The 13,399-nt window shown below is 42.3% G+C and overlaps 1 protein-coding gene across 5 annotated transcripts in view; it reads left to right on the top strand.

Annotated features, from left to right (window-relative positions):
- Window positions 1-12,820, top strand: part of LOC120996676 (nicotinamide N-methyltransferase-like) — a 40,796-nt gene extending 27,976 nt beyond the window's left edge. The window contains exons 5-8 of one of the 5 annotated variants that reach the window (XR_005777847.1): window positions 3,276-3,399; window positions 4,058-4,235; window positions 6,355-6,490; window positions 9,102-9,278. Coding sequence is in view for 2 of the 5 variants with exons in the window: in XM_040426785.1 (XP_040282719.1) it covers window positions 3,276-3,399; window positions 6,355-6,373 (143 nt within the window). In the remaining 3 variants the exon portion in view is untranslated. Of the gene's footprint in view, window positions 1-3,275; window positions 3,400-4,057; window positions 4,236-6,354; window positions 7,486-9,101; window positions 9,279-12,620 lie in introns of those variants that run through there. The other 4 variants (XR_005777844.1, XR_005777843.1, XM_040426785.1 and 1 more) reach the window with 4 other exon arrangements.
- The last annotated feature ends 579 nt before the right edge of the window (window positions 12,821-13,399 follow it).

Raw genomic sequence — 13,399 nt, 5'->3', positions numbered from 1 at the left:
CGGGATCAAAGTAATTTTTAAAAACGTTAATAATCACCTTGACATTACGCAGTAAAGTCATTCTGATGCTCTGTGTATTTTTTTTTTCATCCCCTTTGCTCCTATGAGTCCCTAATACTGCTGTCAGTATTGTTTACATATTATCTCCTGTGCTATGTCATTTCCGGCCACACTGCCTTATGGGTCCCACAAGGCTGCGTGACTCTGCAGCTGGATCTCACAAGCCTTTCCACTCCCCCTTATCAGTATTCCGCCTCCTGCCACTCATACTCCTCATCAGTATTCATCCCCTAAAACCACTTTTTTCTAAGCCTGCAAACGGGATCCCTCCCTGCTTCCATGTATCTGCTCTCTGCTAGCATTGCATAAAAGACAATAGTGGCAGGGAGCGATCTGACTGGCATGTAGGGACATGGGAGGCGTGGTTAGCACCCATACTGTAGCACATCCCATTCATTGCAAATGACCATGGGAGGCGTACACTATGCTAAATAGCATAGTTTGCTGCCTCCAATAGAACCTCCTTCTACTCCTAATAACACTCCTCTATGGCCGGTGACGTCATCCGCAGAGGGGGGCGTTCCTTAGTGAGGCGAGTAGGAGTGATAGAGGAATTTTGCAGCAGAAAGGATGTCCAGACCTTTAGATGAAGTTCAAACGTTTCTTTACTGAAGATAACTTGTATCCAAGCAGTATACAGCCTTGGTCTCTTGATCCCAGCAGGTTTTAGCAATGATTGGCAGGAAATGAATGCTTCTGCTTTAAATGTGAGCTTGCAGGATAAGTCATCTGTTTGGTAGCTCTGTAATTGTGACAGGAATTAATCTTCTGCACTTTTCTGTAACTTCTGCTGTATGGGGACAGACTAGCTCAGGAGGAATGGCTTCTCCTAGGTCTCTGGACTTAACTCACAGATATATTCTCAGGGGATGCTTTCTTCCTGGAACTCTGGAGGTTGTCTGTAGTTTTCTGCTTCTCTTCATCCAACTGAGACTGAAGGAGCTCAGACTGGGGATGTGATCAAGTCTCAGTTGAGACAAGATCCTTGCTGTCTTCCCTATGCAAGGGAACTCCTCACACACACACCCTACCCCTAGCAGGGGGTGGGCTACACTACCATCTAACTTCCTTCTCCACCGATGATGCAGGATGTGGGAACAGCCCACTTCGCTCACAGAGAAGAAGCTAAGCTGGAATAATCCATTCCAGCCTAGATACACTAAACTAGAACTAGTACCTTGCCAATGGATTTGCTGCCACTTGCTGGTGAACCTGGAAAATTACAAGGACAATTATATTTAACATGGTTTTAGATGCACATTTGTGAAGACATAATATAAATTACTCTATAAATTACATCAGATGACAATATACAGGCTCTTAACAGAGAGTAGCGGGGTAGAGGCGTGTAGTAACACAACTCTAGGGTTTCTTTGAGTTAAGCCACCCTCGGCTTATGCTTGGGATAGTAGGAACAAGCTCTGAGGCACCCAATTTAATACTAAGTGCTGCATATAATACACATAAAGACATACCAAGACAAACATATAACGGCTACCCTAAGGTTCCTGCCCACATGAGTAGGGTGTCCTAATTAACAGTTTCCCTCTCGGTAAAACCAGTGAACCAAAGGTCTGCACTAAGCAATCACTACTGACTTTGAAGTATTTTGGATCCTAATACCAAAGAAAGCATGGGAGTGTCTTTACTCTGTAATTCCACCATTGTGTAATGAAATGCCCGCAAACGGAAGGGTGGCTTTATCCTGTATTCCCTTCCCTGCACCAAAGTCAAAATATAAGGCTTATAGCAGGATCACTATGGTGACTATGGGTAGCAAAAAAGGCTCTAAGGTTGAGGCGCCATACTTTATGCATAGGCACAGAGGGGGGAGGTATCAGCTTCTCCATGCGCTTCTGGTAGTCACAGGAGGAGAGTATAATAATCCCATGAAACTCCTGGAAGACACACCAGGATGGGGGTTTAGTAGTCCCATTACCAATCCTGGAACATATAACAAACAGGAAGAAGGGGTATATTACTCCCCTAGCCATTCCCGAAGCAGCAGGGTTACCCTTGTAATTGCTGCACCTGCCTGGGACTTACCACTCGTCCTACCTGGGTACCCGGGATATATGACACCAGATATAGGCCATTAGTATTAGGCGTCCAAAGAGGCAGTCCGTATAAAGAGCAGTGATGAGCGGGAGGTGCCATATTCGATTTCGCGATATTTCGCGAATATTCGATTTAATATCCGTCTTATATTCATCGAAATCGAATATTCGTCATTATTCTATTTATCGCGATTAATATGCAATTTAATTACTCGCGTATTGCGATTTTTTAACTGTATAAGGCAACTTTCCTATTGGTTTGCTAATGGTATGTGTATTTTACGAATATTAGCTATATTGCTATATATTCTTGTTTTAGAATATGACGAATATTCTAAAAAACAAAGTTATAGCAATATAGCGAATATTCGTAAAATACACATATAGACTGCAATTTAACTAATATAGTGCTATATTTTTTTTATAGTCTTATTTTTTTTGTCTCTTCTGAACTTCAGATTTGGAAAAAATTTACACTATAAAAAAAACGATAGCACTATACTAGCTAAATTGCAGTCTATATGTGTATTTTACGAATATTCGCTATTATGCTATAACTTCAATTTTTAGAATATGACGAATATTCTAAAAAACAAAGTTTTATAGCAATATAGCGAATATATTCGTTATTTAGAATATTAGTCTTTTTTTTTTTCAATGTGTACTGTTATTCCACTTTGGCATACTCCTCCCTGACAAGCGTCCCCATCACCATGGGAACGCCTGTGGGTTAGAATATACCATCAGATCTGAGTTTTCACGATCTCAGGGAAAACTCAGATCCGATGGTATTTTCTAACCCACAGGCGTTCCCATGGTGACGGGGAGCTTGTCGGGGAGGAGTATGTTGAAGTTGATTAAATAACAAATATATTCGCTATATTGCTATATATTTGTTTTTTCGAATATTCGTGAATATTCCAATAAAGAAAATTTGGCTAGACGGGATTAGACGATTACCTCGGTCAGGCAGGCTAAGCAGGAAGAAGCACCAGTACGGCAACAGCCGGGTGGAATAATCGAAATCGTGATTTCGATTTTTAGATATTTTTCGAATAATATTCGATTTATTATATTCACTATCGCTATCGCTCTCCCTAATTTAAATAAAGCGGGTAACGTAAACGTGCGTGAAAAAGTGTCTGATGTAATTTACAGTATTAGAACCGCCCAGTGACTGTGACCAGTGTGAACTACCCTTCATCAAGCATTCATCACTATGGCTACTGGAAGTACTTCAAAGTTCAGACACATATTTGAGAAAGATGAGGACAACATCATTGTAAGTAATATTCTCTTAAAGCATATATGTTGTTTTTGTACATATTGCATGCAGCACAATGATTATTCTGTAGATCACGAATTCTGAAATATTTGTAGATGCGATTATTATCTATATTGATACGATTTTTTGTTATTTTTTTTGTCTGGAAGTCAATTCAACACATTTTAACTGGTTACAGTATATATTGCGAATTAGTGAAATTAGCATTCTTGTTTCGTCGGCGCAAAATGTTAGTAGCATGTATGTATGGTCCATGGAAAAACTCTATCACATGCACATAGCACATCAATTTTCCTGCCACTATATATATAACACACACTATATAACACACAGACAATATATATAGAGATTCTATTTTATGACCAAGAGCTTTCTTAGTCTGAATGTAAGGTTTTACCGGTTCACTTTGCGTTACACAGGGTGCACCCCGGCGATGCGAACCAGCTCTACATATGGTACCGTGCCTTGACAAGACAGATACATCTCAGCTTACTTGGGCAATATCTGATTTGTCAGAGCCCACACACATAGAATCTCTGTAGAATCGGGATTCTTAACAGTAACATGAAAATTTTAATTTGGCTTTCAATGTTTTTGTTTTTTTCCCCCCCGGATATATGCTTTCATCTTTATCCATCAGCAATTTCTTCTTCAGGGATATGACCGGACCATGAAAAGAAAGGACAAAATGGAGATAGTACTGTCTCTTCAATCAGAGTTATATGCCAAATATGGAGTGCGGCATGAAATACCAGCCATCCCCAAAAAATGGTGTGACATCAAGTTCCTACACCCAGATCTGGTCGAAGAGTATAGTCAGCGATTATGCCCAGGTACAATGCTTACATGAATTTAGTCCCTCTCTCTACAACACTCTTTAATGTATATATACAGTAATGCTGCTAATCCGTACAGATGTAGTAGGGTTAACCTCCAGCAAGGGTTTACTCGGGGCCCTTGTGACATTGATGCACTTGATTCGCTTAGGTCCGACCCCACCCTTACCTTTAAGCCGGCCGACAAGGGGGGTGCGGTCGTTGTTATGGACACTAGCAAATATATCCAAGTAATAATGAGGCAACTGGGGGACCAAGAAGTCTATAAGGTGTTAGATTCTGACCCCAAATTCGAGATTGCAGAGATTATACGTAAATGTTTAACAGATGCAATGGTGGCAGGTACCATTGACAGGGATCTATGTGATTATCTTGAGGTGGCACATCCTGTCACTCCTGTGATATATGTGTTACCCAAGATTCACAAGACCCTGGTTGATCCCCCGGGACGTCCCATTGTCTCGGGGTCTGATTCCATCTTTAGTAATATAGCCATTTTCTTGGACAAAGTTTTGCATCATTTATCTATAGGGGGCTGTTTTTATATACAAGACACTTCGGACTTCTTGGTCAAGCTTGGAGAGATCGATTTGGTACACTCCTTCCCTGTGCTACTTGCCTCTTTTGATGTAACCTCGTTATATACTTCGATTGTACATGAGAGAGGTATCTTGGCTGTTGAAAAAATGCTTAAATTGTCATCCTTCACTTCTCATGCATCTGAATTTATCATTACCTTGCTGAACATCATTCTACACTACAATTACTTTCTTTTTCAGGTTGCTTTTTATTTGCAGAAACGCGGAGTGGCCATGGAGTCTCACGTGGCCCCCACGTATGCAAATATATTTATGCAGTGCTTTGAGGAGGATGTCGTCTATCTGTCCCACCACTTCAGACATGTTCTGAGGTGGTGGAGATATATCGACGACATCTTCCTCATATGGAATGGTAATGAGACTGAATTGAAGGACTTTCATGTGTTTTTGAACAATTATGATAAGAATCTGCAATTCACACTTGTATATTCCAACACTCAGATCCAGTTATTAGATACCAGGGTTATATACAGTGGAGGTACGTTTCATACTGAATTGTACACGAAACCCACAGACACCAACACTTTTTTGTGTTATAATAGTTCCCACCCCAGGAAGATAATCCAGTCGCTTCCCTTCTCTCAATTTCTCAGGGTAAAACGCATAGTGACTGATCAGAGTAAACTTAACCTGGCCCTGGACTCCATGGCCACCAAATTTTCAGATAGGGGCTATCCCCACCAGTTGTTGGACCATATGGATAGGGTACGTAGCTTTCATAGGAAAGATATGTTATCCAAGCAGAAAATTATTCAGAAACCTGACAGAATTCCGTTTGTTTCGGTATATAATGAACTAAGTCCCTCATCAACAGAATCATCAATAAACATTGGGATATATTGGGTATCTGTTTCAAGAATATCCCTGAGTTTAAACATCCACCGTTGTTCTCATCTCGATGCTCCAGGAACCTGCGAGACCAGCTGGTTAAGGCAGATATTGGTTCCAAGGGGGCCATTAGACAGACTACGTTGACACAGCCTGGGCTGGGTTGTTTTCCCTGCCTAGGCTGTGTCAATTGTAGATATATCCGCAAAGGGAAGAAAATTACACATCCAACCACAGGCATGACTTATGATATCCCGTTTCATTTAACCTGCGACTCAAGTTTTGTCATATATGTGTTGTCTTGCCCATGCAACTTACTTTATGGGGGTGAGACATCCACCGAGTTAAAAACTCGCCTCAACAATCACCGGTATAGTATTAGAAAAAAATGTCTTGACTTTCCGGTATCTAAACACTTTGCTGAGGCTGGGCACAGGGAGAATGACTTGAAGTGCTGGATTCTTGATCACATACCCCAACCCAGACGCGGCGGCAATAGATCTAAGTTGCTACAGTGGATACACAGGTTGGGTAGTCTTAGACCCAATGGACTGAATGTTGGATATTATATAAAGTGTGATTTGTCTCCTCGGACCTGTGATTTACAGTTCGGTATGCTGTGTGTATACATGGAGAATTATAATATTTCTTGCTTTATTGATAATTTTTCTTTCTTCTCTTTTTTTCAGATTATTTGCACAATATTGAGACAGAAGGGATGGAGAATAAGGTCAAGTTGGATGCAGCACATCTGACGGGAATGAGGCATATCTAAATGTAGTGTTTTTTATAGTACACACTGCCCCACTCGAGGAGTGCCATAGGGTATATGCTATATTGTTATATTAGCCCTTATGGTTTAGCCTTTATTTTTTTATTTTTTCAACAGTTGATCTGCCCTCTGTGTCATCTGCTTACCGGCTGGAGGAGACCCCTCCCGAGTTGAACAATGTCCGCACGACCCTTAGGATAACCCCCCCTGGATAGCCACGTGATATGTGGTGGTCCTCGGGGATTTACCCGGAGTGGTAGGGTAGCAGCCCTGTAATGGGGACTATCCCTGCCTATCGGCGGCGTTATACTCGGCAATAGAGCTGGTTCTATGTAGCAGTAGTATTGACTCGCAGAGATAGGGCAGTTTTCCAATAATCAAAATGGCACGTGTGTGCCTGGATTACACTGGGCATGCGCGGAATATCTAACACACCTAAGATGGTCATCGGTGCGGTGGCTGGGGAACACGCATGCGCCGGCAATTGCCTCTGACGCATGGCGTCCGCAGCTGCTTGCACGCCACCTGATTGGCACTCCCCTGAGCAGGTGCAGTAGGATGTACACAACACTGAAATGATACACGGATCGTGTGCCTTACCTGACTGGTATGTCTGCGCTATCTTTCTTTGGCTGCTCCCCCTGTATTTTAGGTCATTATTTATCACCTGACATGGTCAGCACTGAATATGATTTAAATTAGTATGTATTGCATGTTCTTTAGCACAAGATTAATACATGTACCACAATTGATATACATGACCATGTCTTTATTACATATTGTACTTTGTATACATTGTATGCACTTTTTTAATTGTATTGTATGTTTTTTTGGTTCACTCCCTCCGGCTGGATTGGGTCACATGACTTTGATGTTGATTTTTTTACCTATATATATATGTCACCATTTGCATGAGTTCTCTGCTTGAAAAAGGCTCTAGTATTGAGCCGAAACGTTGTACCACACGGGTGAATAAAGGAGTCATTTGTTCATGACCTACTGGAGTGCCGTTAATTTTCTGGACTATATATATAATAGATTTTTTTTTTTATATATATATATATATACAGTACAGACCAAAAGTTTGGACACACCTTCTCATTCAAAGAGTTTTCTTTATTTTCATGACTATGAAGGCATCAAAACTATGAATTAACACATGTGGAATTATATACATAACAAACAAGTGTGAAACAACTGAAAATATGTCATATTCTAGGTTCTTCAAAGTAGCCACCTTTTGCTTTGATTACTGCTTTGCACACTCTTGGCATTCTCTTGATGAGCTTCAAGAGGTAGTCCCCTGAAATGGTCTTCCAACAGTCTTGAAGGAGTTCCCAGAGATGCTTAGCACTTGTTGGCCCTTTTGCCTTCACTCTGCGGTCCAGCTCACCCCAAACCATCTTGATTGGGTTCAGGTCCGGTGACTGTGGAGGCCAGGTCATCTGGCGCAGCACCCCATCACTCTCCTTCATGGTCAAATAGCCCTTACTTTCAAAGTTTTCCCAATTTTTCGGCTGACTGACTGATCTTCATTTCTTAAAGTAATGATGGCCACTCGTTTTTCTTTGCTTAGCTGCTTTTTTCTTGCCATAATACAAATTCTAACAGTCTATTCAGTAGGACTATCAGCTGTGTATCCACCTGACTTCTCATCAATGCAACTGATGGTCCCAACCCCATGTATAAGGCAAGAAATCCCACTTATTAAACCTGACAGGGCACACCTGTGAAGTGAAAACCATTTCAGGGGACTACCTCTTGAAGCTCATCAAGAGAATGCCAAGAGTGTGCAAAGCAGTAATCAAAGCGAAAGGTGGCTACTTTGAAGAACCTAGAATATGACATATTTTCAGTTGTTTCACACTTGTATATAATTCCACATGTGTTAATTCATAGTTTTGATGCCTTCATAGTCATGAAAATAAAGAAAACTCTTTGAATGAGAAGGTGTGTCCAAACTTTTGGTCTGTACTATATATATATATATATGTACACACACACCAGTAAATTCACCTCATAAACCAATAATTCAATGCAATGTGTGAGGTTAAGATTGTAATAGGGGGAAGGTATGGGAGACCAGACATAAGTGATTTTACATGGAAGACTAAGATTAACCGCTGAATAGACCTGAGATAAACTGTGGATAAAGAGAATTTAACAATCAAGTCCGCTCACCAGTCACTGCCTATCGGCAAGCGAGTTTAACCCCCCTTCTAATAAGTATCTGTGACAACTAAGTCAACAGGGAGGGAGGGCGGGCATGCTGCAGATCATGAATATGTGGCTTGGCAGACAGTATAACGCTGGCAGCCACCAAAAGTAACTTACCCAACATAACACCATCCAATAACCCTGTATCTAATTGCAGAACTGTTGTTTAGTTCCCCAAACCGTCAATAACCCAGCCATAATACCCTATAGCACATCCTCCTAACAAATACCCTTGTTAGCTCATCGTACCTTGTAACTTCGACTAGTTCTACCCTTCTATAACACTGGTTTTCATATATTATAAAACCACAAATTGAGGAAAATACACCATTGTGTATAATCATAATCCCAAGCAGTTCAATACATTTTAGAATTTCTTGATCTATTACTTTGTTATGAATTCTGAGTTTTTGGTCTAAATACCTAACATTGTGTGATTATTTACAGGGCTTCCCGTTCCATCGACAAAACGACGAAGACGCAAAAGTCTTGATCTGAACGTGGTGCAGGTGTCGATGGACGAAGAGTCGGAGGGAGAGCAGGCCGGACCCTCTGCAACTGCCTTGGCCACTTCCCCCCCTGATGTCTGCAGTTCCTCCTCTGATGTCTGCAGTTCCCCCCTGATGTCTGCAGTTCCCCCCCTGATGTCTGCAGTTCCCCCCCTGATGTCTGCAGTTCCCCCCCTGATGTCTGCAGTTCCCCCCCTGATGTCTGCAGTTCCCCCTCTGATGTCTGCACTCCCCCCCCCCCGATGAGTCGGAGGAGCAGTCGTAGAGAGAGCAGGCCAGACGCTCTGCAAATGTCTGGGCCACTTCCCCCCCCTGATTCTGCAGTTCCCCCCCTGATGTCTGCACTCCCCCCGATGTCTGCACTTCATTCCCTGATGTCTGCACTCCCCCCCTGATGTCTGCACTTTATTCCCTGATGTCTGCACTTCCCCCCCTGATGTATGCGCAATGGTGGAAGTCGAGGCGGAGGAGGTTGGACCTTCTCATCCACCAGAATCTAACCACCCAGGTCAAGGAAGAAGAGGAGGAGGGAGAGGTGGTCTACAGCCCCCACCAGGAGGGTAAATATGTGCACACATCAAAATAAATCTGTATACATAAGATGTTCACATGCATCACATGATCCCCCCACCCCCCTTTCAACTCTGGAGCAAAAATGCACATGTGTAAGAAATCTAAACTATAGCCGACCTTAGTTAACATGGCTGACTGTTTACCTGAGCAGCTTTTGCACCCCAGTTAGCAAGCGACTACGCCTGGGGCCCGGGGATTTGTTGTTACATAATAGTACGTCCCTGTGCATTCAGTCCTTTCCCGCTGCGGCTTACTAGTAAATTGGCCGGTTGGTAATTGCTTATAAGTCCCTACAATGAGGGGGTCAACATAAACTACCTTACTATAAAGAAACAGAAATGCACCTTTCCATTAGGCGCACGACCGCTGTTTAGGTCCCCATCCGAGCCGCAATTTTTACAGCTTTGATATGGACCCATTCAATTCCATGGTGCCGAAAAAGATGCGGTCTGAAATCCCTGTGCTGTCCCCATCCGTAGCTCCATTACGTGGTGCCTAGAAAAAATATTACCTGTCCTATTGTCCATTTTGCGGACAAGAATACGCAGTTATTGAAATGGCTGTCTGGGCAGTTACGCTAATTGCATATAGCACAGGGAAGCCTTACGGGTTTTTCAGATACACCATTAACGCGCCATGCAAAACACACAACAATCGTGTGCATGTAGCCTAAGGCCCCTTGGACACGATCGTATGCCCTCCGAGACATACGGTCCATGATCATGCCATATGTCCCGGAGCGGCATACAACGTGCGCACGGGAGCGCGCAGCATCATAGGTTACAATGCCAATAATGTACAGGGTGGGCCATTTATATGGATACACCTTAATAAAATGGGAATGGTTGGTAATATTAACTTCCTGTTTGAGGCACATTAGTATATGTGAGGGGGGAAACTTTTCAAGATGGGTGGTGACCATGGCGGCCATTTTGAAGTCGGCAATTTTGAATCCAACTTTTGTTTTTTCAATAGGAATAAGGTCATGTGACACATCAAACTTATTGGGAATTTCACACGAAAAACAATGGTGTGGTTGGTTTTAACGTACCTTTATTCTTTCATGAGTTATTTACAAGTTTCTCTTTGTTTACAGCCATTGACATGTCACCGAGGTTAACACGTGAGGAGCGGATAGAAATTGTGTTGATGTCTGGTGAACGCAGTAACCGGGTCATTGCAGCAGATTTCAATGCAAGACACCCTACGAGACCACCCATCTCCCATGCTACAGTTAGCAAACTGCTTGCTAAGTTTCGTGAAACTGGTTCAGTGTTGGGTTTGCCAAAATGTGGACGCATGAAATCTGTCTCTAATGAAGAAACATCAGTGGCTGTCCTAGCTTCATTCAGCAAGAGCCCACAGCGTAGCACTCGCCGCATGTCACTGGAGAGTGGCATTAGTCGAACATCCCTTCGCCGGATATTAGCTACTCACAAATGGCACCCTACCAAACTCCAGCTACTGCAGCATCTCAACAAGGATGACCCAGATCGGCGCACTGAATTTGCAGAATGGGCAAAACAAAAATTGGAACAGGACCCTCAGTTTACGCAGAAGATTTTGTTCAGTGATGAGGCAAACTTTTATTTGAATGGTGAAGTTAACAAACAAAACCACCGCTATTGGTCTGACACTAACCCACATTGGATAGATCCCTCCAAGACTTTTGGAACAAAAAAATTTATGGTATGGTTTGGTATATGGGGTACAAAGATAGTGAGGCCATTCTTCATCAATGGAAACCTCAAGGCCACTGGATATGCGAAATTGCTACTTAATGATGTGTTTCCCTCTTTATGCACTGAAGCTGGCACGTTCCCTGAGTTTTTCCAGCAAGATGGTGCATCACCACATTATGGGTGTCAGGTCCGAGCATTCCTAGATGAACAGTTTCCTGGAAAGTGGATTGGTCGTCGTGGGCCAGTTGAATGGCCCCCAAGGTCTCCCGATCTGACCCCCTTAGACTTTTATCTTTGGGGTCATCTGAAGGCAATTGTCTATGCTGTGAAGATACGAGATGTGCAGCACCTGAAACTACGGAGACTGGAAGCCTGTGCTAGCATTTCTCCTGCGGTGTTGCTATCAGTGTGTGAAGAGTGGGAGAAGAGGGTTGCATTGACAATCCAACACAATGGGCAGCACATTGAACACATTTTATAAGTGGTCATAAACTTGTAAATAACTCATGGAAGAATAAAGTTACGTTAAAACCAAGCACACCATTGTTTTTCTTGTGAAATTCCCAATAAGTTTGATGTGTCACATGACCCTCTTCCTATTGAAAAAACTAAAGTTGGATTCAAAATGTCCGACTTCAAAATGGCCACCATGGTCACCACCCATCTTGAAAAGTTTCCCCCCTCACATATACTAATGTGCCACAAACAGGAAGTTAATATCACCAACCATTCCCATTTTATTAAGGTGTATCCATATAAATGGCACACCCTGTATATTAACCATAGGTTACTATTGATGCTGAGCGCATCGACCACCCGCGGGTCGATTTTCCTGCACTCATATGAACACAGGACTATAGTCCCACGAGCGGACGATGCGGAGAGTATCATAGTAACCTCTGCTGCTGTGAGCTTCCATGTTCAGGATGTAGTATGCCGCTCCGGGACATATGGCATGGTCATGGTCATGTGCAAGTGGCGTAGGTGTCTAAAGTAGCTAATAAATATAAACTACCCATAAAAATAACATTAAACTGTTTCCGAACTATCTCTAATCCAAAAAACAATATAATGACCATAAACATGTGTAACTTCTGGATTTTGATGTAAATCTTAAGTGTTTATACACCTACTCCACACAATGCACTAATTGTCTGCTAAACTAAATTGCATTAATATTTTCTTTTCTTTTAAACATACAGTAATCTATAAATACCATCAATGAATGGCCAGGTACCAGAAGGAGAATGAAAAGGATCAATTGGCTCGCCATAAGCTGCTGCGGCGGGTTTCGAAGAAGGTTCGGAGGATGGATAAGAGGAACCATCAAAAAATGAAAGATATAGTTGCTTTCCATAAAAAAAATAAGCTAGAAAGGACAGTTATTGTTAAAATGTTGTAAATTGTTATTGTTAAAATGTTATTAAAAATATTTATCTGCCACAGACTCGATGTGCCTGATCTTGAAAGTTGTGGGTGCTTGCTGAAACTCCAGGGCCAGACACGTTTCAGGGTACCTCCCCTTCCTCAGTGGCAGTATCAGCAAATGGCAAATTCACGTTTTTTATACTATAGTTGGTCAGAAAAGGATGATGGGATGCGGATATCTCTCAAACTCTGGCATGGAATTGTGGTTGCCATATATGGGCTACCGTGATATCAGTAGTACATATTGATAATACCTCTATATTTGACCATGATGTATAGAATTTCATATCTATTTCATAAAACATACAGTACCCGGCCGAATTTTTTTTTCACAAAAGGCAATCCCCAACCTGTACTCTATTGATACACAGCATATAAGGGTGATGTCACAGCACAACGGGAATCTAACAGTGGAAGAGGTGAAAGTAATCCTCTTCCTACCACGACTACATCGGCAAGGACAGGACGCTTTACAGACGTGTTGTTGATGGAGGACATGCAGAGCTTTTTAAGTCCTACGTATCGCCACATCCCTTTGGGGTCCACCCTCAGA

This window comes from Bufo bufo, chromosome 1 (assembly GCF_905171765.1).
Source record: "Bufo bufo chromosome 1, aBufBuf1.1, whole genome shotgun sequence".
Taxonomy (NCBI): Eukaryota; Metazoa; Chordata; class Amphibia; order Anura; family Bufonidae; genus Bufo; species Bufo bufo.
This window is presented reverse-complemented; position numbering and strand designations above follow the sequence as displayed.